The sequence below is a fragment of the Salarias fasciatus genome, unplaced genomic scaffold (genome assembly GCF_902148845.1).
Source record: "Salarias fasciatus unplaced genomic scaffold, fSalaFa1.1, whole genome shotgun sequence".
In the NCBI taxonomy this organism is placed as follows: Eukaryota; Metazoa; Chordata; class Actinopteri; order Blenniiformes; family Blenniidae; genus Salarias; species Salarias fasciatus.
The window spans coordinates 225,987-253,675 of record NW_021941397.1 but is presented as its reverse complement, the minus strand read 5'-3'; the positions used below and the strand labels follow the sequence as shown (position 1 = coordinate 253,675).

Genomic DNA, 27,689 nt, shown 5'->3' with positions numbered 1-27,689 from the left:
TTAGGCCGCAGGGCGGCCTCTGCCCGAGGGTGTGTATTGCCACTCCACCAGGGTGGTGTCCATGCCATGGGTCGCCCTAGAGGGGGTGTCCCTGGGCGAGCTATGGGCTGTTGCCATCAGGATGAGGCCTGGCACCTTTCCGGGTCCTACAGGTTGGCCATTGTGCCTCCGCATCCACTGCGGTTGGTACTGGGCCCTGCAAAGGCTTTTCAGGGCGATTGGTCTCTGGGATTCCTCGTTACCAAGTTGGCATTCGTCATTCCAGTGCTTTAAGCACCGTCTCTGGCGATCAGTAGGGATGAAATAGAACGAGAGTTACGAATGTACTACGGTCTATGAATCCCGGATGACCGCCAGAGCGCTCTGTCACTTGGAATCCTCGTGGTCACGCGAGAAGATTTCGTAGGAGACGATTGTGGGTGGAGCCCTGAACTTATGCAGTTCCTGGGTCACCCAGGGGTCATGAGTGACTATTGTTGGTGTACATACTCGAACTACGCATGCGCAAAGGGAACATTCCAGTGCTTTAAGCACCGCCTCTGGTGGTCATCCGGGATTCAAAGAACCGTAGTTACATTTGTAACTCTCGATCAGTGCCCACATCAGTGGCTCGTAAATAAACAATCATCTCCTTTTGCAAGGGTTCAAACACTTTCAGACCTCCTATTTTGGCAGGAAATCCTGGTCTGCCAGCAAAGATGTGTTGGAAGAGCTGCATCAGATAATCCAACACAACGGGATGAATGTGGTAATCATAGATTTGAGAAATCAGTTCCTCAGGGACTGAGATGGGTGCAAAAGCGTCCTTCAGTTCTTCCCCATAATGTATGTCTGCTTTATTTTGGAATACATCCCCATATTGGAAGCCCCCCTGAGAGAGATAACCATACAACTCCTTAAAGTTCACAACAGATGTGCTTCGTTTCTGGATGGAGGTCAGTGAAATGCATGACTCCTCAAGCAGCCTCTCTTCATTCAAAACGACAGTGCCTGATGCATACACAGCAGAAGAGGAAAGTGTAGCGAATCTGGTTTCTTGGTCTTCTTGTTCAAATTGCACTTTAAGTTCAGGTGATTTCTGACTCAACACAAATGGACTGTGAAAACTGACACTCAGCTGGATGGAGGTGAGGGACACTTTTGGTTTTGCAGTTGCCATGAATGCAGCTAAACCCACCTCAGCATAGAAAGCACCAGGGATGATGGGTATCCCATTGTGCTTGTGCTCTGTCAAGTAGGAAGAAGATTCAGACTTCAGATCGCAAGTGAAAATGTTGCTTCCACTTCCTGTCTGATGGAGCACTGGGTGGTCACTTTGTGTATTTGTCTGTACTGTTCCAAAAATAACATCTCTGTCCGAACAATCAAATTGGTATCGTGGGAAAGAAAGTGCCAACGTCTCATAGCCCCTATAGAAAGTGTTCCAGTCTACTGGAGCACTGAGTTCAAAAAGTTCAGGAACAACAGACATGGCTGATTCATGATCTTTCTTTGGCATCACAGAGGCAAGAACAGCTGTGCAATTTCCCAGAGTTTCCATGATGTTTCTTTGCAGTGCCCTTCTTGGCCCTCTACAAAGACCACACTCCTCTTATCTTTAGCTACTGACCTCACTGCTCGCTCAAAAGCCACTGGCTCACGAATGTTTTGGGCCCAGTACTCGCCTGTGCAGAAATCTCCCTGCTGAACTTCCTTGCCTGTTACTGTTGAAAACAGCTCGGTGTTAAGCTCATTCATGTGCAAGGAGCCAATTGCCTTTTGAATATCTGATAGGATCGGGTCCATCATGTGGCTGTGGTAAGCAGTGGGAACATCAAGCAGGCGGAGGAACAGATTTGGACCGATAGCTGAGTTACTTAGCTCCTTCTGGAGGTTCTCAATTGCACTTGCATCACCAGAAAGGGTGCAAGACTGAGGAGTGTTGAAAGCAGTGACACAAACTTTACCAGCATAGGGAGGAAGCAAAGATGATACATCTGAAACAGGCATGTTGCTGACCACAAGCATCATCCCTCCTGTTATTTCCTCTGGAGAGTGCTCCGGAAATACATGATTTTTACTGCATCTTCAAGAGACAAGAGGCCAGAACAGTGAGCAGCTGCAACTTCACCAACAGAGTACCCAAGAACTGCATCAGGCTTCACCCCCCAGTGCTTCAGTGAGGTGAAAATCCCCACCTGGATAGCAAAGAGAAGAGGCTGAATAACATCTGGATTGTTAAAGTCACGACTCTCAGTCTCACTCTCAAGTGTGTTCAGAATGTTAAGACTGCCCAGACTTTGGAAACACAGCGAAATCTCAGCAATCTTTTCTCTGAACACAGGCTCTTTTTCCAGGAGCTGCTTGCACATACCGTGGTAAGTCACACCGTTACCACAGAACACAAAAACCAACTTCGAATCCAAGGAGGCTGGAGTGACATTTTTTCCAACAGAAGCTCTCAGTTTCTCTTTGAGGTCAGGAACACATGATTCCTCAATGACTTTTCTGAATTTATGTTTTTGGTGGCTTCTCCTGCAGGCTGATGTGTAACACAATGGCTGTAGGTGAACTTCCTCATCTGCCTCCAGCTGTTTGATGGTGTCGTCCATACAGTGTTGTCACTAACGCGTTACTAATTAACGCGTTATTTTAATCTGATTACTTTCTTTCCGTAACGAGCAATCTAATGCGTTCATTTTTCCAAACCAGTAATCTGATTAAAGTTAGTTTCCTAAGTGACTGTGCGTTACTGCCTCATAATCGTGTAAAGTCACCCAGGCAGGGCAGGTTGAAAACAAAAATAAATCTTCCATAGAGAAAAAATGAACTTAAAATAGACTCTTTTTTTTTATCTCTTTCTACTATTTTCTCCTCTTTTTCCAGCAGGAATCACAGACTATCGTACGGAGCCCCGGACATGACATGGTAAAAAAAAAAATTAAATTGTGGCCACGAATTACTAATTCGTTCCCACGAATTAATAAATCGTGCGCACGAATTCCTAATTCATTCCCTCGAAATAATAAATCGTGCGCACGAATTACTAATTCCTTCCCACGAATTATTTATATCATTCATATGCTGAACAGTTCAGTAAAGTTGGCAGCATACTGACAGATACGGACTTTCAGTCTCAATAACTCTTTAACAAAACGTCAGTAACTTACAATGGGCGCTGCATCCCATCGTTGTGAGGTGGACGATATGCTACAAGCTCATTTTTATTAAAAGTATCTCAAGAATGTTGTGTTTTGTTGATCATGTGTTAATTAGTAATAGACATTGTTAATAAATGCTCATTAAAGCTGGGCTTGGCGATCTTGGAAAACTGGCGTTGGCATGTAGCATCTCCCCAAGGCTCTGCCTAGCTAGCTCCGCCCAGCTCCCACCCCATTGGAGGAGCTCCCGTTGGGAGCGCAGACGTGGAGACGTTCGCGGCGCGTGAAGTGCGCGCGGCACTTCCGCGTCCAGTGCGTTCCTGGCGTAACCTGTCCTCAGCGCTTCGTTTCTTCGTTTTTCATTTGCACTACGCCAAGGTATGGCGTACTCAACGGTAAGTAAACCCCCAAACATTCGTCTCCGCCATTCTGCAACGACGCTCCATCCTTCAACGCGCGCACTGAAACAGGGTCAGTGCACACGGGGCAAGTCGAACTTTTTTTTGGTTTAAAAAAAGGTGTGCCCTCAAGACTATTGGTTGCTGTTTGTCCCGTTTTACTCCTGCTGTAGATAACGGATATTTTCCAAACTACTTTAAACACACGCTATGAATTGCTTCCCATGGGGTCATAAAGATCATTTTAACCAGTATTTTAAAAAATTTATCTCATTCAACTCGCCAACCCTAGCTTTAAAGCTAGGGTTGGCAATCTTGGAAAACTAGCATGTAGCACGAATGTAGCATCTCCCCAAGGCTCCGTCTAGCTCCGCCCAGCTCCCACCCCATTGGAGGAGCTCCCGTTGGGAGCGGAGACGCGGAGACGTTGAGGCGCGCGCGTCACTTCCGCGTCCAGTGCCTTCCTGGCGTAACCTGTCCTCGGCGCTTCGTTTCTTCGTTTTTCTTTATTTGCACTACGCCAAGTTATGGCGCACTCAACGGTAAGTAAACCCCCCAAAAGATTCTTCTCCGCCATTCTGCAACGACGCTCCGTCCTTCTACACACGCACTGAACCAGGGTCAGTGCACGCCTTTGACATGTACGCGCAGGGGGCAGGTCGAACCGGGTCGAACGGCGAAGGGATTTGATTGGTTTAAAAAAAGGTGTCCCGGCAAGACTATTGGTTGCTGTTTTTCCTGTTTTACTCCGGCTGTAGATAGCGGATATTTTCCAAACTACTTTAAAAAGACGCTATGAATTGCTTCCCATCGGGTGATAAAGATCATTTTAACTAGTATTTAATAAAATGTATCTCATTCAGATCGCCAACCCGAGCTTTAACTGAACTGAACGATTCATGCTTCTCTTTTGGTGGTCTTGTGACAAATGCCCATGGTTGGACAGTCTATGCTCGATCTCACACCTTCTCTGATAATTTAACAGTTGCTTATCCAAAGATTAACATCCAGCTTAAATTACTTTTCCGTCTTTGAGACTGAAAATTGGTAATGAATGTTCCTCTGATGAGATGGTGCCCCGGAATTATTAATTAAATAACCCAAAGGTTTACTTAATGCGTAATTCACAACTTCCCTCAGCTCATTTTCTGTAATTTACCCATTTCCAGTAATTGGTAATTTGTGGCATTATTGATTAATTAATAACACCTTGTTAATCAATAATTTGATGGTTAAATCACTCTGTTGTCTACTCCATTCCCAAATAGCTGATTATTTAACATTATTAACCTATAAATAACCGTTTATTCTGATTAATAATAATTGATGTTGAGTTAAATTACTTGGTGCTTCACTTTGAACAGTTTATTATGCCGTAATTGACTGTTATTGGTGAGCCACTGTTAATGACCTGCAATTATTAATTGGTAAATCAAAATTTACTCAAATTAATAAGGAACTAAATTACTTAAAGTAACCAATTGCTCCCAGTAATCAATACTTTAGTAATTTATTCCCAATTACCAATCGTAAACCCCAACACATGATTAAAAAATATTCTCATGAATTACTGTCACTGATACCAAAGAACCTGTGGTCGAACTCATTGTACCTGCAAATGTTCAGAAAACAATATATTGTAGCGACCGCGGGGGTCGATAGGGGACGCCAGAGGGCCGCTGTTCCAGGACTGAGAAGTTCCTGCAAAGGCTCATGGGAGGCGGGACTATTTGGGCCAGTTCGGCCGTCTTATGTGTGTTTTATGTGTTTGTGTTCATTTATTATGGGTGTGTTGTGTTTATTGTTGTTGTGCTGTTTGCCACTGTTTTATGTCTTTTTATGTTCATTTTATGTGCACCGTGGGTCAGGGAGACCTTTGTGGGAGGGACCTGGCCTGCGCCAGTGTGCTCGGGTTGGTTGTTGTCACAATAAACCTGCTGCTTGTGAAACTAAAGAGCAGACTCTGAGTCCTCCTTTGTTCTTGCCGCCGCTCGCCACAATATTAACATTTTGTGTTGTGGGTTTTGATATTTACCATAAACATTTCAATGTGCAGAGAAGGGGTGTTGTTGTATGTTTAATTGCAGTTTAATGTGGGCATTTCTCAACTTCACTTCTAATAGATCCATAAATCCTTACTGAGTGAAGTAACAAATTGAAATAATTCTGGTAACACTTTACTTGAAGAACCCCTGTATAACACAATATAAGTACATTATAGCACTGTATAACTATAGTTATAAACACTCATAAATGATCACAATGCTTTATAACATCAGGACCGAACCCCAACCCTCGACCTAACCCTAAAACTATGCTGTGTAGTGGGTTATAAAGCATTGTGATCATTTGTAAGTGTTTATAACTACTTATGTGTTATACCAGGTGCTTCAAGTAAGAGCTACCATAATTCTTAAAGTTCTTGATCTTTTTGTTTCAGTAAGTTCACTCTGTTAACTGAGAAGATAAAAACATGCTCCTTTATGTTTGTCTGAGGACACACAAATTGTACGCATAAATTGTATATGCAATCTAAAGTCCCTAAAAAAGTAATTAATGCTTTACAGGTGTAATGATTAAAAATATTCTCATGATGAAAGGAAATTCTGAAAACTCCAATGACAGCATGCATTATATTTTATTGAACAATATAGTTATGGCTATCTGAATCTGTTCCTGTCAGAGTTTAAAGACGTACCCATCAATGAGGGCAGCCTTGGCTGTGCAGGATTTTCCTGCCTTGTTGTCATCTGGGTCATACCAGCTGGATACGTCAAACCTCTCTTTGGAAATTTGCACAGCGCAGTTTTCTTCCCCTCCAGTAGAACCTTCCAGAAGTTGTTGAGCCCCTCCCCTGCAAAAGAGCATGATTTAGTTTGAACAAATTTAAACATGACTATCCATTCAGAAAGAAAGACATTCTTCATTATTTGGGCTCAGTGGTACCAGAGAGATTTTGTCCTTGGCTTTTCACCCTTTCTGAAGATTCATGAAGGGTCTAGCAGCCTTGCTTATGGGACAACATGTAAGGATTAGTTTGAGGATGAAAAGTAGATTTCACTTTTCTTGTTGAAATTCTTGATTTGAATCAGTGATTTAGAAGATTTAGCCAAGATTTAATCTTATCAATTCTATCTCAAGTGAACACACTGTCAAAATGTCAACTTTCAGATATGTCCCAAATAAAAATTGTACATTTCCTTGATATACATTACACAGACTGGCAAAACAGACCTTGTAATTCATCCCTCTGTAATTCCATGCATCCATCTGTTGTGTTCATTTAATAAACAACCACACAGAAAAAGTGTTCTGCTTCCCCCAATAACTGATTTAAAAAAGCAAAACTTACTCATGTTTACATTGTCAGAGCACAATGTAAATATTTCAAATCTTTACAGTTGATTTCTTCTTCAGTTTACTACAAAAAAAGTACAGTCTCTCAAAATATTTGAATATTTTTCCTATTTTTTGAATTTTTAGATCACAATGATCTTCTCTGAGAAAAAAAGATTTTTTTTTTTTTGTTATATGTTGGACTATAGACATGACTGACCAAAACAATTCAATTGTCAATGATATTCAATATGGTTTTTTTTCAATATAAATTTGAGCCCGTATGGTGGTAGCACGGTTAGAGCTCCTACTTCATACCAAGAATATTGAAGTTATATGAAGTTTGACTCCAGGTATCACTATGCACGGTTTTCCTCTGATTTCCTGTTAGCTTGGAGTTCTGCTTACCACCTGGAAAGTTACATCCAATTCCGGTAACACTTTACTTGAAGCCCCCCTGTATAACACATTATAAGTACATTTATAAAGCATTACAATGCCATTATAACACGTGTAGCTATAGTTATAAACATTCATAGATGATTACAATGCCAGGACCCAACCCTAACCCTAATGCTATGCTGTATAGTGCTGTATAGTGAGTTATAAAGCATTGTGATCATGTATGACTGTTTATAACTACTTATAATTTGTTATACCAGGTGCTTAAAGTAAAGTGTTACCCTATTTTCTGTTTTGTCATTATTAGTGTTCTGTGCAAGTTGTGTGTACATGTATGTGCACATATGTGTCTTTTGGTGCAGGTCTACCAGGGGTATATTTCACCAAGCAGGTTGAAAAACTCTGAGTGACAGTCCTGAACTCTGTGTTGATGGTAACGCTTCCTTTTACAGTACGGTAATCACCATGTATTAACGTGGTAATTGCAAGGTAAGTACCATGTAATAAGGAGAAGTTACTGTAAAATTACCATGTAATTACAGGGTAACTATGTTGCTAATTACCTAGTACTTTTAGAGTAATTACCAAGCCAATTCCAGGTAAATACCAAGTAACTACCTGGTAGTAAGTAGAGGTCGACCGATATGGGTTTTTTGGGGGCCGATGCCGATGCCGATGTTTTCCAAATTTGGGCAGCCGATGCCGATATGCATAGCCGATTTTTCCAATTTGATAGTTAGGCTGATTTTTTAATAAAAAAAAAAAATATATTTATCACATTTTTGTGAAATGCAGCAATTTCTGGGGCAACTAAAAGAAATCTATTACAACAAGTCGTGTCCAGTCCTCTGAACATTTATTCAGCTTTCAAAACAATGAAATATGTTGTCTGAGTAAACACACAATGTAACAAGCAGTAGTAAAAATTCACAACACTTCATAAAGTGTCAAAAAAGAAATTTAAACTTTTAATGTAATTTGAACAAAAGCAGTCAGAAACAAGGCTGTAAAAAAAAGCATACATACAAATAAAACATAACTCCGGTCATGCATTATGTGGAGGAATTTGCGGGTGGCTAATACATGCTTCAGAAAAAGCCCCATGATTGATTATTACTCTTTCATTACTCTCGCCATTTCCTCCTATTTACTTTGTTCTGTTGTTAACTACAGTAGTGATGTGTTCTCACCAACACGGTTGAACACGCACAAGTAAAGTCAGTTCAGACCACGCTAATCTCTTACTGCTAAAACTTATCACAAAGTAGCATTGAAGTTAACAATATGCAGGTGTTCTGCCAGACCTTTTCAGTCTGGGCGCCCTGCCCACGCTTAATTGTGCAGCGACCGGACAACGGAGAAAAAGAAGAAAAAAAATAACTCTCCGACGGTCGAACACGGCAGCATTAGCACGTTAGCACCGCGGCGCGACGCGCTCCCCGGCCAAACTTTTTTCTGCAGTGAACACTGATAACCTGCAGACTGGAGAGCCATAGAGCCACAAAAACGTTGAAATGTTCAACAAATCCATTCTTCATTGCAGATGCAACAGATGCAGGTTTTTCCCACACTTGGATTCCACAGGCACGCTCCGCTCTGACGTAACTGAATGCAGCAGCGTGCCACAGGGGTCCTTCTTGAGCGGCAGCTTTAGCTGCCCGCACATGTGCCTGATCAAAATTGCGTCTTTATACAACGGATCAAAAATCGGCTTTTTAAAAGAAAAACCGCCGATGGGCCGATGGAGAAAAAATGTCAAATATCGGCCTAATATATCGGCCGGCCGATAAATCGTCGACCTCTAGTAGTAAGTATTAATTACTGGGTAATTATAATGTATATAGCAACTATGTCAGTAATTGCTAAGTACTTACTAAGTAATTGCTAAGTAATTACCATGTAATCATTGGGAAATGTAGACTTTTTACTAGGTATTACTTGGTACTGCTAGGTGGGTACGCTATGTATTTCCCTATTAGTCAAGTGATTTTACTACTTACCTGGGAACTTCCCAGTAACTACAACATTTACCTGGTAATTACGGTTGAACTGTAGACTACTGCAAAAGGAAGTGAGGCCTGTTTCCACACTATTACCTGGTAACTACTTATTCGTTACCCAGGAACTGCAAAAATACCTACCTGGAAATTACATAGTTATTAAAGGGGAATTTGTACTGTAAAAGGAAGTGAGGTCTGTTTCCATGTTATTACATGTAATTGCTTATTTGTTACCTAGTAAATAGAAAAATAGTTACCTGGAAAGTTACATAGTTATTAAATGGATTTGTACTGTAAAAGGAAGTGAGGTCTGTTTCCATTATTACATGGTAATTACTCATTTATTACCCAGTAAAAGAAAAATATTTACCTGGAAATTACATAGTTATTAAAGTGGATTTGTACTGGAAAAGGAAGTGAGGTCTGTTTCCATGTTATTACATGGTAATTACTCATTTATTACCCAGTAAATAGAAAAATATTTACCTGGAAATTACATAGTTATTAAAGTGGATTTGTACTGTAAAGGAAGTGAGGTCTGTTTCCATGTTATTACCTGGTAATTACTCAGTATTTAGCCTGTTACTCGGAAACTTTCACATACCCCACAAACTTGCACCAAAAATGCAGCAAACCCCATCAGTGTCTGTGATACAGTCTCTGAACAGCACACTGTATCTGTCAGGAGATCAGAGTTTCCATCAAAACCACCATCACCAGCCATCACATTACATGAAGATGAACGCATTATTATTACACTTCCTCACTCCAAACACCTCACTGTGACAGACATGCAAAAACAAGAGAGCTGCCAAAGATAAACATTTTAATCAAATGGAGTTCAACTTATCATAAAACAATTTACAAAACAGTGCACATTTTTAGCAGTCAGGCACCTTTTTTTTTAAGAAACAGAACAGATTTCTTTTGCAAAAAACAAAATACAAAAAACATTGATAAACAATCACTATAAATCAACATAAGCCAACTGCTCCAGTCGTGTGAATTCACATCGTCATGTGTTTTCTGCAGACCCGTCTGGTCTACAGGAACCCTTGATCTCCATCATCTCGAATACCAAGGGCCGTCGTCGCCAGGTGTTGTCACGTCGTCCACGTCCAGACTTGTACCTCCCTCGGCGTGATGGAAACGAGGACAGCACAACAGTTCCTTCTTAATGCTCAGGGTTTATTCACTTTAACACCCAAACCCCAAACGTGAGAGCTGAAAACATACAAATATACATATTAATAAACAGAAACTTACACAATAAACAAATATACACATTGCACAAAACACAAATATCTTTAAACTTTCAAATATACACATGAAACCGACATTACACCCGAAATATCCACCCAAGCCTGGACATGAGACCACAGCCAACCAGCACCAGCTGCAGAGCTCCACACTACCACCACTATAATGATCAATAAAACACCAAGAAAAACGAAAATATACACACCTCACTGACTGCTTCACATTGTAAAGGAGGTAAGCCGTTTGTTTTTGCTCTTTTCACGGAGTTTTTTGTTCTAATTTTCTCTCTCCGCATTTATCTGTGCATCACTTAACGTGGTCCTACCCGGAACGTTCCGCCTTAAACATGCTTTCTCTCATTAGAGTAGGAACCGAAATTTAATTAAATATAAATATCACCATATCACCAAGTGTCTGCAGACGTTCTGCCATAAATAAACTTTCTCTCAGTCGAGGTAGAACCGAAATTTAATTAAATATAAATATCACCGATTGGCGGAACTAACCCTCTGCAGACGTTCCGGGTAGGACCACATTAAGTGGTGCACACAAACGTGGAGAGAGAAAAAACGCTCCAGAAAGTATGTAAAAAGAGCAAAAACAAACGGCTTACAATGTGATGCAGTCAGTGAGGTGTGTATATTTCCTTTTCTTGGTGTTTCATTGATCATTCTAGCGGTGGTAGTGTGGAGCTCTGCAGCTGGTGCTGGGTGGCTGTGGTCTCATGTCCAGGCTTGGGTGGATATTTCGGTTGTAATGTCGGTTTCATGTGTATATTTGAAGGTTTAAAGATATTTATGTTTTGTGCAATGTGTATATTTGTTTATTGTGTAAGTTTCTGTTTATTAATATGTATATTTGTATGTTTTCAGCTCTCACGTTTGGGGTTTGGGTGTTAAAGTGAATAAACCCTGAGCATTAAGAAGGAACTGTTGTGCTGTCCTCGTTTCCATCGCGCCGAGGGAGGTACAAGCCTGGACGTGGACGACGTGACAACACCTGGCGACGACGGCCCTGGTATTCGAGATGATGGAGATCAAGGGTTCCTGTAGACCAGACGGGTCTGCAGAAAACACATGATGATGTGAATTCACACGACTGGAGCAGTTTGCTTATTAATGTTGATTTATAGTGATTGTTTATCAATGTTTTTGTATTTTTTTTTTGCAAAAGAAATCTGTTCTGTTTCTTAAAAAAAAAAGGTGCCTGACTGCTAAAAATGTGCACTGTTTTGTAAATTGTTTTATAAGAAGTTGAACTCCATTTGATTAAAATGTTTATCTTTGGCAGCTCTCTTGTTTTTGCATGTCTGTCACAGTGAGGTGTTTGGAGTGAGGAAGTGTAATAATAATGTGTCATCTTCATGTAATGTGATGGCTGGTGATGGTGGTTTGATGGAAACTCTGATCTCTGACAGATACAGTGTGCTGTTCAGAGACTGTATCACAGACACTGATGGGGTTTGCTGCATTTTTGGTGCAAGTTTGTGGGGTATGTGAAAGTTTCCGAGTAACAGGCTAAATACTGAGTAATTACCAGGTAATAACATGGAAACAGACCTCACTTCCTTTTACAGTACAAATCCACTTTAATAACTATGTAATTTCCAGGTAATATTTTTATTTACTGGGTAATAAATGAGTAATTACCATGTAATAACATGGAAACAGACCTCACTTCCTTTTCCAGTACAAATCCACTTTAATAACTATGTAATTTCCAGGTAAATATTTTTCTATTTACTAGGTAACAAATAAACAATTACCATGTAATAACATGGAAACAGACCTCACTTCCTTTTACAGTACAAATCCACTTTAATAACTATGTAATTTCCAGGTAAATATTTTCTATTTACTAGGTAACAAATAAGCAATTACCATGTAATAACATGGAAACAGACCTCACTTCCTTTTACAGTAATCCACTTTAATAACTATGTAATTTCCAGGTAGGTATTTTTGCAGTTCCTGGGTAACGAATAAGTAGTTACCAGGTAATAGTGTGGAAACAGGCCTCACTTCCTTTTGCAGTAGTCTACAGTTCAACCGTAATTACCAGGTAAATGTTGTAGTTACTGGGAAGTTACCAGGTAAGTAGTAAAAAACACTTGACTAATAGGGAAATACATAGCGTACACACCTAGCAGTACCAAGTAATACCTAGTAAAAAGTCTACATTTCCCAATGATTACATGGTAATTACTTAGCAATTACTTAGTAAGTACTTGGCAATTACCGACATAGTTGCTATATACATTATAATTGCCCAGTAATTAATACTTAATACCAGGTAGTTACTTGGTATTTGCCTGGAATTGGCTTGGTAATTACTCTAAAAGTACTAGGTAATTAGCAACATAGTTACCCTGTAATTACATGGTAATTTTACAGTAACTTCTCCTTATTACATGGTACCTACCTTGCAATTACCACGTTAATACATGGTAATTACCGTACTGTAAAAGGAAGCGTTACCGTGTTGATCTACTCTGAAAGGGAAAACACTGGGTTTTCAGTTACACAACAGCTAAGTTGAGTATATTGCTCAACTCGAAGTAGTTTCACCTGGAGTTAAGCACGTGCACGACGACTATAAAAAGCCAGCATCAATGGGGCGCCGATTGGATGAGTCACCATGGCAACAGAGAAGCGCAGAGTGACATATGGCGAGCTGGAACACATTTTTAGAAAAAAATGCAACACCGCTGCAGCAGCGAAAGAGAGGGAGATGGTGTGACAGAAAAGTGCTGCCCGTGTCAATGTGTAAGTTTAAATGTAGTCTTTTATATCAGAATATTATTGAATATTAACTATTCCCACTGCGCAAAAAGACATTGAATCAACGTCTATTTAAGGTCATTGTTGGACGTCCCAGCAGGGTACCCACAAGGTGCAGAACGTTATGCCAGATGATGTCTTTTTTTTACGTAATTTCGACGTCGGGTATCGATGTCACCAGGACTTGAGACAAGGGCCAAAAAAAAATGGGGAAAATATAAATTAAGTTGACCAAAATCTAATCGCCGGGTTTGCAGTCTGAGCTTCCATCTTATTCTCTCAGTCATTTCAGCATTTCATTGCAGATGAGTGACACACGAGATTCGAACTCAGGACTTACTGTCCCGCGATCCTCAGCCTTACTTTTTGAGCTGTTAAATTGTTGAATGAACAATCTGTAAACGGGAGGGTGACGACTAGTTTGCAGAAAATTATTTATCCTGAACTACAGTGCAATACACACGAAACAAAGTGGGGGTTTAAAAAATGTTTTTGTGTTTCTCCAAAGTTCACAATTTGATGAAATTACGTACTAAATTTAACCGCTTGGGCGGCTCTTTTATTAGACAGAATTCTATCTTTAGGAGACAATGAAAACAAACAGACTCAAAGAAAAAGAATACAAGGCGGGGTTAACATTCACATAAACACTTTTCCAATGGTAAATTATTATTATTTATACTGCTTACTGCATAAAGTCCCATTGTAGAAGGTGACATGCTTGCCAAGGTTATTTTCCTATTACTTCATTTAAATCAATCACCAGCAGATGCTAACTCGAAATGCATAAAGACAGCATCCAACCTGCTGACAAGCCAAAATTCACAGGTACAGGAAACTACGATCACAATCCAATCTTTTTAAACAGATTTTATTGCAAAAACTTCACAGTACTCAAAATACGGACCAGTGATGAATCTGCAGCTAACTCTTCCTCCCATCTGCTGTGCCAGCATGCTATGGTGCTGATTGCCCTCAAAAGGGACTGTGACCGGCCAATCCAAGGTGGCTCCAGACTACCGTGGTCCACAAAACAGGAATCAGGGTTCCCGACAACACTGGACTAGCGATCAAGGGAAAAACACTTAATTAGCCCGACAGCAGCGTCTCCCGCTCAGTGGCTTTCGCAGTAAAGTGTACACATCTGACACGCCTCCACTTCCGGGTTTACTCAGTCAAGTTAATATACACTATGGCAGCCAATAAGTGAACACAGACACAGAACTTCCTGTCTGTCGCCCTTCAAAATAAAACAAAAATAAATACATCAAACCCATTTCATACATAATACGTCATTCCTCATCTCGTTCAGATGGTAAACATTTTTAATCAAGGAACATAAAGTTTCCCCGACTTTCAAATGTTCAACCGCATCAAGACTCGAAATTGGGTAATAATAAGACGTCCAAATACCTCACCTATTTTGGACGTCCAAAATAGGTCTATAATTGGTCTTGGACGGACGGACGCAATATGGACATGATCTGGACGTCCATACAACGTCCAATGTTTAAGGGGTTATAACAGGGAAACTGTTTGAATGGTCACCAATTAAAACTCGTGTCCGGTGTTTTGAACGAGAGAGGTTTTTTTTAATCCAATGTCTCAGGTTCCACCTCCCTCTGCTTTCATGAACGACTAAGCCACACCCCTTTAATTGTGCACGCTGTTATCCGTCGGGTGAAAATGAGAGCCTCTGAGTCCTACAGCATCCTACATGTTTAGCTGTTTACGGTGGATGTTCAGCAGACAGTGGATATATCCGAGGTAAGCGGGCCGGCTGCTGCGTTGCTAACTCTCCTCTGCCTGGGCGAGCGGCCGTGCTCTCTGGCTGCGTGCACACTTTGATTCACAGCACGAGAATACGGAAGCTCGAAATCTATTGGCTGACGCTGACCGGCACTTTTTCAGATAACATGGGGGTCTATGAGACGCAGGCGGGGCTCATAAATAAATTTTTATATTGCTTTATGCTAATATTATATTGTAGTATCGAACCAGACTGACACATTTAAGCTCTGTTGAAAAATGATACATACGTTGGAAACGAACGGAAACGAACGGACACGAGCTTTAAGGTATTTCATTTAGGTGTAATCCCGCGGGAAGAAGCGCACATGGCAGCAGCTAAAGATGAAATATAAAAACTTTGCTCAAACAGGTAAGACCTCGGCATAATCTCGGCATAAAGGATCTTTTTTTCCACTGTATATGGCAATGTAGAAAAATAAGTCAATTTTGGGAAGAGGTGACGAAGACAATATAAAAATTATCTCAAAGCAAATTCCAATAAACCCAAAATTTTACCTCCTGGGACTGTATCCAAAAAATTCCAGGTATAAAAAACATGAAAGAGCTTTTATAGACCTCAGCTTGCTCACTGCCAAGAAGTGTATTGAATTACTGTGGAAATCAATAAGTAGACCAAGCATAGGCCAGTGGCTGAGACAGATGCTTTCAAATCTCCCAGTAGAAATAATAACTTACATCATGAAAGGCAAACAGCAGGTCTTTGAGAGCAGTTGGGGACCCTTTGAGAAGGAAATTTCATTTTAGTCTGTTTATAATTCTGATATGTTTTTTATTATGTATACAGACATTCATAATGTTGCTCACCAGACATTTAAAAGATATCAAGCAGTATTATTCGAGCTCTCTAACACCTTTCAAAGGAACTAATTATGGCAAAGAGTTACAAACTAAATTTGATCAGGCTTTACATACGAAAACCTAAAGTAAAACACATTTGTGTTAGCTAAGGTTAATCTTTTCAGAGAATTTCTTGATTAAAAATACTGAGTCAATCATATTATAATCTCTCTTCATCAATACATGGAAAGTACGCTGTAAAACAAGGAGGCTGATTGACAGGTGCTTTATCTGTAACTTTACAACTACTGTAATTTCAAAGAGCTTCTATCACCCACTCTTTGATACATCTGCTGCCAACTTGGCCAGTGTACTGTTTGGGTCCAGTATAGTAATCAAAGGTACATTTACTCCTGTTTCCTGAAAGATGTTGTTCTGCAGAGTCATTGCTGACATGGAGTCAAACCCCAGTGCACCCAGAGTGGAGTCATCCAGTTCATCCACACTTAAATTGGTTATCAGACTAACCATTGCCTTCACATTTTCATATGTACAAGACACATGATGAGCTGGTGATTCCTTGCAAACATGGTATTTGAGTTCCACCTCTACTAAAGCTGACAGTTGCTCTCTTAGAGACTTATTTTGTGAAAGGACATGAATGTTAAGATTCTGAAAGTTGAATTTGCATATCACTTGTTGGGGTCTGTTCATTACAAGACATTTTTGAAGAGTCTCGTGAACCTCACACATTCATTGTCATCATGCCTTTTGCTTCCAAGAACTTTTGGAAATTGCTTTTATTCAGCAGCAAATTGGTAAATGGTAAATGGACTACACTTGTATAGCGCTTTTTACCCTGCATGACAGAGCCCAAAGCGCTTCACACTGCAATATCACATTAACCCATTCACACCATAATGGGTGGTGGTAAGCTACTATTGTAGCCACAGCTGCCCTGGGGCAGACTGACGGAAGCAAGGCTGCCAATCTGCGCCATCAGCCCCTCCGACCACCACCAACCATTCACTCTCACACTATAGTCACACTTAGGCAAGGTGGGTGAAGTATCTTGCCCAATGACACAATGACAGTTTTACGCCTGCGGGAGCAGGGATCGAACCGCCAACCTTCCGGTTATAAGACGACCTGCTCTACCAACTGAGCTACTGTCACCCCCGATTCATAGGACCCCAGTTGATGGACTGTCCAGCAAGTCCAAGATTTCTCCGATAATGACAGAATGAGTCGAGAAAAGAATTGGCTGCTGCATAATTACTGCATAATTACCGATGAATGATGAGATGGAGGAAAAGCACACAAAGAAATCAAGTGAAGTGTTGCATAGTGAAGATTCAGTGCACCAAGGACTTTGGGCTGCAGCACCTTTCTGAAGAGAGGCTCATCAAGAGCTTCAATCAGTGCATCATGCAACACCGCCGCACTATGAAACACTCCTTTGACCAGACAGGACAGGAAGCATCGTTTGATATTTGAGATTGCGTCAACTACCTGCTTTGACACAGACACATCACACTGGACATGCATGATTCTGACCCCATACCTCTTCTGCAGCAGATCAACTTCATTTTGCTTTTCATCAGACAAAGTACTTCTTTAGTTAACAAAGTTTTATTGAGCATTTCACATGGTACAAAATAATGTGTACGATTTACATGGAGCTCAGATATTTTAGCGAAATGACAAGAAAAAGGAGAACACACAAAAACAGAACCTTCAACGAACAGTGCGGAGACGAATACAGAATTCAAATGTTTATAATTATTCATATAGATACAACGTAGTGCTTAGCTCTCTTAGCCACATTTTTACAGTAGGTATTGCTGGTCCCTTCCATGACATTAGAAGTAACTTTTTTGCAATGACAACAGAGTAGGAAATAAACTTTCTTTAGGCCAAAGTGAAATTTCTAAATTCTTGAGATGTGCCCAAAATGATTAATAGAGGTTCTGGTGTAAGTGTTGTTTTCAAAATTTTTGACAATGATTTATGAATGAAGTGAGTTTGCATCTGTTTCCAAATGCGAATTAAATTGTGCATGACTGGATTTCGATTGTACAAAGATTTATCGAGGGAAGTCGGAGAAAGTATTACAGTGGCTGGTGAGTATGGTTCACAATCTTCTTGTTCTATGTCCAGCCAGGTAGGGGGTGTCTCAGGGATAATGGTAAAAAAGTTTGTTTTTAAAAGCACATGCCCAATAGTACAAGATCAATCAATCAATCAATCAATCAATTTATTTTTGTATAGCCCAGTATCACAACAACAGTTGCCTCAGAGGGCTTCAAGATGTTACATTGATTGGTAAAAATTTCAAAGACTGAAAATGACTTTGATAATAACAATGAATCACAGTGTAGTGTCTATATAAACAGTCCACAGACAGAACAGAGTGAGAACGTTGACATCAGACCAATAAACATAGTGGCATGAACAGTCCACAATAGCTCGTCAAGGTCGTCAAGGTCGCTAACGTGCTAACAGCGGAGAAGAAATGTAATTCACGAGAGATCACTGGTCAATCGGGGGCGTAAATAACCCAGAATAAACTAATCCCAGATGTGTTTAATAAACAGTCAGTTGTAAATGAGCACTATGGTAGTAATGAAGCTGTATTATGAAGGGCCGCGGAGGTTCGGAGGACTCTGGCTGCTGACGGAGAGCCCTGTGGGCTCTGTCAGTGAGTGGTGTCTCTGTCAGAGCGAGCACATCTTTCAGCAGTGAGGCCATAAAGTCCCGTGGTTTAGGCATTTCCAGCCCTTCGCGGATAATCCGGATGTTGTTTCTCCGCGATCTGCCTTTATAGTCTTCACATTGTTCACTTGTTGCTCCAGCTGGCTAATGCTATCTGAAGGACTGGTAGTAGCTTCCTCGATGTCTGTAACTTTACTTTGTAAAGCGTTGGATTTAGCTTCGAGATTGGCAATTGATGCCTGAACGTCATTTTTAGCATTGGTTATCTCTCCTCTCAGGTCAATGTACACTCGTTCAATGCATTTGTCCAGATTTTCACAAATGTCGTTCTTCACTCTAGCCATTTCACCCCTGAGTTCCAATACTTGGCATCTCAGCTGCACAAGCCCTCAACATACCAGAAAGCACGAAACCGGAGTTAACATGGTCCGCAGTCTTCCCTGTAGATCTGTAAGTTATCACATGAACAGTACAAAGATGCTTGCTCTCTTTCAGTCCTAAGACTGTCTGGCAAAATATGTCGCAGCAAGTCACCAAACCATCCAGGACCTGTTCACATGACAGATGGCTGAGGTCCTCCACACCCCAAATGAAAAGGATGTTTTCAATATCCACATTATTTCTAAGTGACTCAAGCACAAACTCTCGAATTTGGTCTGCTTTCCCGTCTTGTTTCTCTCCACAAAGATTGACTCTGGGGATACATGAGGCCTGAGTCTTCTAGCAATGCCAAGATTATCCTCAAACACAATTGCCTTCATTTTGCAAGTATACAAGTGTCGCTCCACAGCTATTTCACTTGTTTCATGTGGAAGAACAATGACTGAGGAACATTGGAGGAGCCTCGCAAAAATGAAATTCTCACCCCTTTGAGTTCTACCAAAACATCCCCCCGTGGGGACGAAAAGCAACCACACACATCCAGGTAATCTGGGCCCTGCTGGGTGGCTTTCATGTATATGATCATTTCCTCCTGCAGAGGCCTGATATGGTAATGCTCCCGATACCTGAGGGGAATCCTTGCTTTGCTGTCATGTATCCCATTGCTAGCACAGCAGTCATTTGGGGAAAATAGTCCAGTAGCACAGGGTGAATATAATACTCATGGAGATGTTTGAGAAGTTCACCAGGGACTCGAATCACAGTCACAGCTTCCTTGAATTCACTTCTAATGCACACACAGTCAAGCTGTTTGAATAACGGCCCGTACTGAAATCCTGCCAGAGCAAGAAAAGAGTAAATCTCTTCTCTCTTTAAAATCAATTTGCACCGTTGATTTACCACATCAACACAAATTTTTGATTCCTCTAGCAGAAACTGACTCTCTGTACACCTGTATGTACCAGAGGCATGTGTCGCAGCAGCAGACTGTATTTTGAAAGAGACTTCTTATCTTTGTGCTCAAGAATCACCCTCAACTTTTGGCAATTGGAGTTGAGGGTGAGCACGCTCTCAAATCGAACACTGAGATGGAGCTGGGAAACAGGAATCTTTAGCTTCAAGTTCGTCATCACTGAGGCAAACACCAACTCAACATAAAATGCACCAGGATGGGAACATGGTTGACTTTATGCTCCCAAAGATATGGTTCCTTCTCTGCAGAGATAGTGCACACAAAGTCTTTATTGTGTTTATTTGATGTATGAGCAGATGTGGTTCAACAGGAGAAAACTCCTGACCTTTTCTCAAGGCTTCAAAGTTCAGCTTCCTCTTGGTGTTGTCAAACTGATAAACTGGAAGAGGCGTGAGCAATGCCTCACAACCCTTGTAAAGCTGGTGCCAGTTAACATTAACTCCAAGTTCAAACAGTTTTGCCACTGTTGGGAGGGTTATGTTGCAATCATTTGAATCAGCAGAAGACAGAACTTCAGTGTCAGCTCCAAGAGTCTCACATATGTTTCTATAAAGAGCTCTACGAGGTCCAATCTCTACAAAGACCATTTTACCCCTCGATGGTTTGTCTCTGATGACAGCTGTTATTGCTTTTTCAAACAAAACTGGGTCTCTCGTGTTCTTCACCCAGTATCTGCCTGAAGTAAAATCACCATCTGAATACTTTCCTCCAGTTACAGTTGAAAAGAGTTCACACTTCATGTTGTTGGCTTCCAAGACATTGATACCTTTTTTCAATATCATCCATTACTGGATCCATGATGTGGCTGTGATATGCTGCTGGAACATCTAAGACATGAAGGAAAACATTTTGATCTGAAAACATGCTTTTCAGCCTCTTATGAAGGTCGTCTACAGCCTCTGCATCCCCTGAAAGAGTGCATGACACAGGGCTGTTGAAAGCAGCAATACACGCTTTTCCAGAGAAGACTGGAAGAATATCCACTATCCTTTTCACATCTACATTGCCAACTACAAGCATTTTCCTTCTAATACTTTACTCTGGTGAATACTGCGGTAGTGCAGCACTTTCACAGCATCCTCCAGGGATAAAAGACCTGAGCAGTGAGCGGCGGCAACCTCACCAACAGAGTGGCCCAGTGTTGCATCGGGTTTGACGCCCCAGTGCTTCAGGAGAGTTTCAATGCCAACCTGCATGGCAAAAAGAAGAGGCTGCGCCACATCTGGCTTCCTGAAATCCTTGTTTTCAGGTTCACCAGCCAGTGCTTCACTGATACCAGTGGTATTGTATCTCTGGAAGACAGTCTCTATTTCTCTGACCTTTTCTCTGAAAACAGCAAACTTCCTCATAAGGTGCCTGCACATCCCCTGTAGGCAACCCCACTTCCACAGAACACAAAGACAACCTGAATGCTAAATGTTGTTGATTCAACCTTTGTTTTCAGTGTAGAGCTCAGATTGTGTTCTAACTCGGACAGAGAGGAGGATGGAAGATTTTCCTATATTTGTGTTTGTAATGACTTCTTCCACAGGCTGAGGTGTAGCACAGTGCCTGTGTGTCAACTCTTTGATCACTCCTGAGTCTTTGTTGAGTGTCAGTCATGGTAAGGATTAGTGATCTTTGGCTGCAGATAATACAAAAACATTTGGACAATGTATTTGTGTCTGAGTGGTAAGTGTGGTGTGATTACACTCTCTTAAAATCACATGTGCATTTGTACCACCAAACCCAAAGCTGTTGATCCCTGCCATCCTTCCCTGTAACACATTTGTCTCCCACCTTTGAACTTTAACTGGATATTTAGATGTAGAGATTTAATATCTATACTTGTGCTGTTTTCTGAGGAGAAAACTGAGGGAACAATAGTCTCATGCTTCATCATTAGAAGTACCTTAATGAGTCCGGCCACTCCAGCTGCAGATTCCGTGTGTCCGATGTTGCCCTTTACAGACCCAATCAGGAGTGTCTCTGAATCAGAAGATCTGTTTTTGGCGATGGCATTTGAAATGCTTCTCATCTCTGTCAGGTCCCCAACTGGAGTTCCTGTCCCGTGCGCTTCAATGTACTGGACATTCGCAATGTCAGAGTCTGAGTAGATTTGTCTCAGCAGCTCCTTTTGTTGATCCATGGATGGTTTGGTGATCGGCGTGGCACAGTGTCCATCCTGGTTGACGGTTGATCGTTTTGCTGATGATTCCCCATATTTTGTGGCCATGCTCTTTGGCCTATATGTAAAGAAGTAGGCTTCTTAGTATTCCACCATATGATTCATTAGTCACAGAAAAACGATGAGTATCAAACTTACTTTTTTCAGAAGTTTGAGAAGCACAACTCCACAGCCCTCTCCTCGGCCATAGCCATCTGCCGTGCGAGAGAAAGGCTTGCTGGTCCCGTCAGCTGAGATCATCTTCGCCTTGCTGAGAGCAACAAAAACTCTTGGCTCGATGATGCAATTAACTCCTCCACACAGAGCCATGTCACAGTCACCTATTTGAAGGAATAAAAAAATTCAATGTGGAATATTTAAATATGCTTGAATTTTTTGGCAAACAGGACTACGTACCTTGTTTTATAGCCTGACAGGCTACATGAAGAGCGACCAACGATGAAGAACAAGCACTGTCGATGGCAAAAGAAGGGCCGGTGAGATGAAGGTGAAGGAAATTCTGTTGGCAGCAATATCATTGCTGACCCGGTGCTGTTGTAGTGGGTTATTGTGCTCGGACTGTTACTTCTGAGCATCTCGTAATCTCTGTTCATGAGACCTGCAAGGAGCACAATCACAATTAAAGCATAGCAGGCAACAGTATGATGAACTCAGGAACAAGATTAGAAATGAAACATAAGCTGATTGTGAAGTGGATTCCGATGTAAACGCCGGTTCTGCTCCCGCTGATGGTTTCCATAGCAATTCCAGCATCCTCCAATGCTGTGTATGAACACTGCAGAAGGAATTTGTAGTCAGCCTCCACCTCAGAAACACCAAAAAACTTGCAATCAAACTCATCAAACCTGCGAAAATGAAAACAGTGCATTTGTCATTGCTTAAAATCTTTCAAGAGAAGAAAATTGTTCTCAATCTTCCTGTACTGATCTAATACTTACCCCTCTGTAAGAGTTGCTTGGGTTGTCTGTGTCTTTCCCGGTTTGTTCTCATCAGCATCGAACCAAAAAGCGGTGTCAAACCTCTCAACTGGAATATCGACTGCACAGTTCTTTCCTTCCAGCAGAAGCTTTCAGAAACTGTCCAACCCTCACCTAATTCAAAATGGACCACAAGAACTGTTGTTCATCGTCATTTAGACAACACAAAAAAACATGGTGTATCCTTGCAACAACATCAGAATTAAGCCATACCTCCTGGAAAATAGCATCCAATCCTAATGACTGCAATGTCCTCCTCTGCCTCTTCCATGATTCTTCTGAAGTGATTTTTTCCCCCTGGAAATTTCACTTTAAAAGCCAAATCAAAGCGTAAAGCCTCTCCATGATGAAGTATAACACTCTGTGCTGGTTACATCTGGTGCTGCTGTATCTTCACAGCCCTTTATAAAGTGTGAGCCAGCTCAGAAAACAGAAGAGGACAATGAGAAGGCTTGTTTCATGCAGCTGGCATCAACTAAAGATACTAATTACAGGATCATGTTATTCAAAGGCAGCTGTGGAAAGACCTGCTCACAAGACGTGCATTCAAATTCCTTTATTTTCCAAGATAAAAAAAAAAACTTTGTTGCAGCCACTACTAATCTACGAAGACATCTTCTTTTGATCACAAAAAAATATCTAGTATATTTATTTGAATCTGTTCTTGACACCGACCATAAACAACTTTTCCCTTTGTTTTGTTCGGAATTTTTGTGAATATTGTAGGAAAGTGTGATACTGTAATCCTATAAATACATTGACCCTTGCTTGTAATGCTTGCAGTCGTTGCGAATTTTCTGACATATAACCTAATTACTGAGGGTGTGATTTAGTTTTAACAACAGTGTTTAACAAAAAGCTGTCGAAAGCAAATGTAGGTCATCTTTAAATCAAGTTCCTTATTACAACTTATTAGGGTTTAAGAGATCACACCACTGACAAAAACACAACCTTGAGCTTTACTTTATGACCGTCCCAATTCGATAAAGCAGCTTATAGGAAGCGCTTCTGCTTTAGTCAACTGATACTGTTCTAATTACATTACTTTTCCTGACCCTTATTTCTGCTCTGCTTCAGCCTACGATTACCTGGATGATTATCATGACTGTGAAGACGCAGAGAGTATTTTTGATTTTGGTAACACTTTACTTTAAGCACGCCAGTGTAACACATTATAAGTAGTTATAAACACTCATACATGATCACAATGCTTTATAACTCACTATACAGCACTATACAGCATAGCATTAGGGTTAGGCGTGAAAACATAAAAGAGAAAAGCATGGGCAACAGTATCCTTCCTTGTAGCAACAGCGATCATTTCGTCAAAATCCCAATGATTTTCTGTGCAGTCTGATAACTTTTTGAAATCCAAAAGAGAATGGATGAGAAGGGAAGCGAGATAAAAATATTTGATAGAGAAACACTCTGTGAAGTATAAAAAAACAGAAGATTGAAATTTAAAAAGTAAATCTTCAAAAGAAGGAGTCCTACTGTGGGGGAACCCAAAGTGGGTTTCTGTATGAGATTGTATTCGGATAAAGTATTTAAGAAAGATTCGTCCAAACAAGCCCATGGATATTATCAGACCACCTTCACAGCTGCAAGGCTGGGGATTAGACAGAAGAAAAAAGAGAGGGAAATAAAGGGGGGAAGGGGGGGAAAGGGGGAAAAAAAAAGGAGGGTTAGGTTCAGGGTTAAGGAGGGGAAGGGGGTAGGATCACAAAGATTAATTAATGTAGAGGGGGAAAAAAAGGTGGGGGGGAGAATTTAGGCTGAGGAAAAGGAGAGGATTTATATAAGGATCAGAAAATCAATGAAGTAAAATACAAGGTGGAAATAAGGTAGGATTCGAAGGGGGGGGGAGGGGGGGGGGTTGCAATGGCCACATTCTATGGCATAAATCAAATTCCTTTCTTGTAATTGCCAAGAAGTTTTGGTGGGAGCTCCCTCACTCGAGTAACTGTTAAACAGGCATGAAGGAGCTGTTCGAATGTGGGTAGGAGATCTCTTCCTACTCAAAGCTTTAAATTGAGAAAAAACTAGAATGTCCTGAAGGTTCCTGTTCCTCCGATACGCAGTGATCATTTTAAATCTTTGAAGAGGTGGACATGACTCCAGCAATTGATGAAAATTGATTCGAAGATTTCTATTAAAAACATGAAGTTGTTGGTTGAAAGTAGTGATAAATGGGATCAGCAGGGGGCTCTCTCCGGCGCGGGGAGCTGGGGAGACACTAGGAGGGTTATTCTTCACCTCCATTTTGATACCTCTCAGAAATCGTTTAGAATATCCTCTGAGTCTGAGCGCTCTGAACAGGATGACTGTCGCCTCCTCAATATCTTTGTGGTAAGTGCAGATTCTATGAAATCTTATCAGTTGGGATTTAATGATACCCCTAAAAGTGTGTTTTGGATGATAACTGGATTTATGGAGTAATGTGTGTTTGTCTGTTTCCTTGAAGTACACTTTCGTAGCCAACTGTTTTGTATTGGTTTTGTAATTATGAAAAAAAAACAGTGGTATCGAGAAACTCAATCTTATATTTTTGTCTATTATGTTTTATTTTTATATTTGGATGATGAGCGTTAAGAACTTCAAGAAACTGCTCAAACAACTCAGTGGAGTCATTCCATATTCCAAAATGTCGTCCAAATGTAACCCGGATCTCACGTAACTGTGGGATGGGGCCTGAGTTCGGTATGAACTAGTAAAATTAGCTAACACAAATAAGGGACACAACAACTGAACTTTTAAGACAATAATCCTCCAAACAGGGTTTATTTTGTATCAATGAAATAAAATAATGAAATTCTAAATGAAAATGTTTTAACAAAATATAAATATATACAGACAAAAAACTAAATATCAGTCCTTTTTATGAATTTTCTTTCAAACCTTTTTCTTATGAATTAACCCTTTTTCATGAAAACCTCTTTTAGTACCTTTTTAGATATTATTTACAAAATCCCAGATATATTTATATCACAACAACAAAACCAACATAAATCACATTTGTGGGCCCACACTCACACACTCCTCAAACATTCATTTTGCAAATAACCATGTTGCAGGCCTGATTCGAAGCTGGGAGCGGTGAGGCCAGAAACTGTGGGGCCGCTTCACTCCAAATTGAGCAACAGAAAATAAAATGTGCACTTTTAGAATTCTTTTGAGTACTCACGGATCCAAGGGGGTTAATAGGATGAATGGGGAAACGAGTGGTAGCAGTCACAAGGGAACAGAGGAGTAGATGGTCTTTTGTGAAGATGATGATGATGAGATGAAACAAACTCAGATCACTGAAGAAACGAAGCTGAAGATCATTGAAGAAACAAAACTGAAGATAACACTGAAGAAACAGCAGAAACTCCGCCAGGCCTCTGGTCGACGCTCCAACCGGCTCTCTCTCAGTCCACATCTGATGCAAGAATATTTCACTTAGTTCAACTCACACTTATTATAAGTAGTGCTCATACAAGGCTTAAACTGAGCATATTGAGGCTCATTGAAATGCCAAAGCTAACAGCTAGTCGCTATGTAGCACCAGACACATGATTTCCTTTAGCACTGCAACCACAAGTTATAGCACAGAAATACACATATCTGTTACCTGATGCAGATCACAACAGTCACACTCTGGATCAACTGGTAGTCAATCTTCCATATAACTTGAATGTTCTCCACAAATCACGATGTTTCCTCGCCGATCACGGCTGACATGAGAGAGATCTTTTTTCTTCCTGTTACAGCACCGTGCGCCACTTGTCCCGCCCCTTACACAAAAGAAGATCTCTGATTGGCTATTAAGTCACAACCAAACCAGTGACAACAGAAAAACACCATGAATGACAACTGAAACAAAATCAAGATAGTGTGCACATCTTTTAAGGAAACAATGAAACCAAAACTTATTCATCTCTTTCAATTTCACACATAAATGAACTTTATACATTTTACACTGTAAATACATTTCAAATGAATTCCATGTTTTTTAACTGAATGAACTTTGTGGCTCTTTTAACTTATTTACATACAAAATCACTCATTTTTTAAACGTTTATGAAATCTGATTGTCTTTTTATGCCTTTTAAATGTCTTTTATGCATGTGTCTAATTGGACAGGGCTACACCCTCCCCTTCTAACCGTGTAGATGTCCTCATCACACCTTTTCCCTTTTCTTTGTCTTAGAAACATGTTTTTTTGTCTCATGTTCTGAGATTTTCATGGATGTTTTATGTTTCTGTCTAGGTGTCTTGTAAATTTGGTCTTGAGGGTTTAATTTTAGTTGAATAACCATGCCATGATGCATAATGGTAACTGGTTCACTGGATGGATAACCAGGTTTGTCATAAGTAAATCGCATGGGCGGTTTTGATTCTCTGTGAGATTTTCGAACAGGGGAACTCCGTTTATGTTTTCGTCTTGAACTTTCATGTGATCTGTCATTTCTGGCTCTTCTTGAAGAGGGTGATGTTGCTCCCCCTTCTGAATCTTGTTCTTCTGCAGAGGCATTTGTTTCTTGAACTTCAGAATCCACTTCAGAAGGTGTAGAGCTTTCAGAAGATTC

General features: G+C 40.7%; 1 protein-coding gene across 1 annotated transcript; it reads right to left on the bottom strand.

Moving 5' to 3' along the window:
* On the bottom strand, positions 1-23,389 carry LOC115385645 (probable polyketide synthase 1). Its single transcript, XM_030087718.1, is given in 26 exon segments — positions 1-282; positions 12,985-13,027; positions 16,240-16,653; positions 16,655-16,744; positions 17,082-17,187; positions 17,190-17,240; positions 17,243-17,520; positions 18,970-19,238; positions 19,241-19,429; positions 19,432-19,607; positions 19,610-19,837; positions 20,300-20,747; positions 20,749-20,996; positions 20,999-21,343; positions 21,346-21,462; positions 21,465-21,596; positions 21,599-21,772; positions 21,775-22,153; positions 22,155-22,199; positions 22,280-22,461; positions 22,538-22,624; positions 22,627-22,656; positions 22,659-22,739; positions 22,817-22,986; positions 23,080-23,227; positions 23,332-23,389. Coding segments are annotated over 26 exon segments (4,770 nt in total).
* Positions 23,390-27,689: the final 4,300 nt, after the last annotated feature.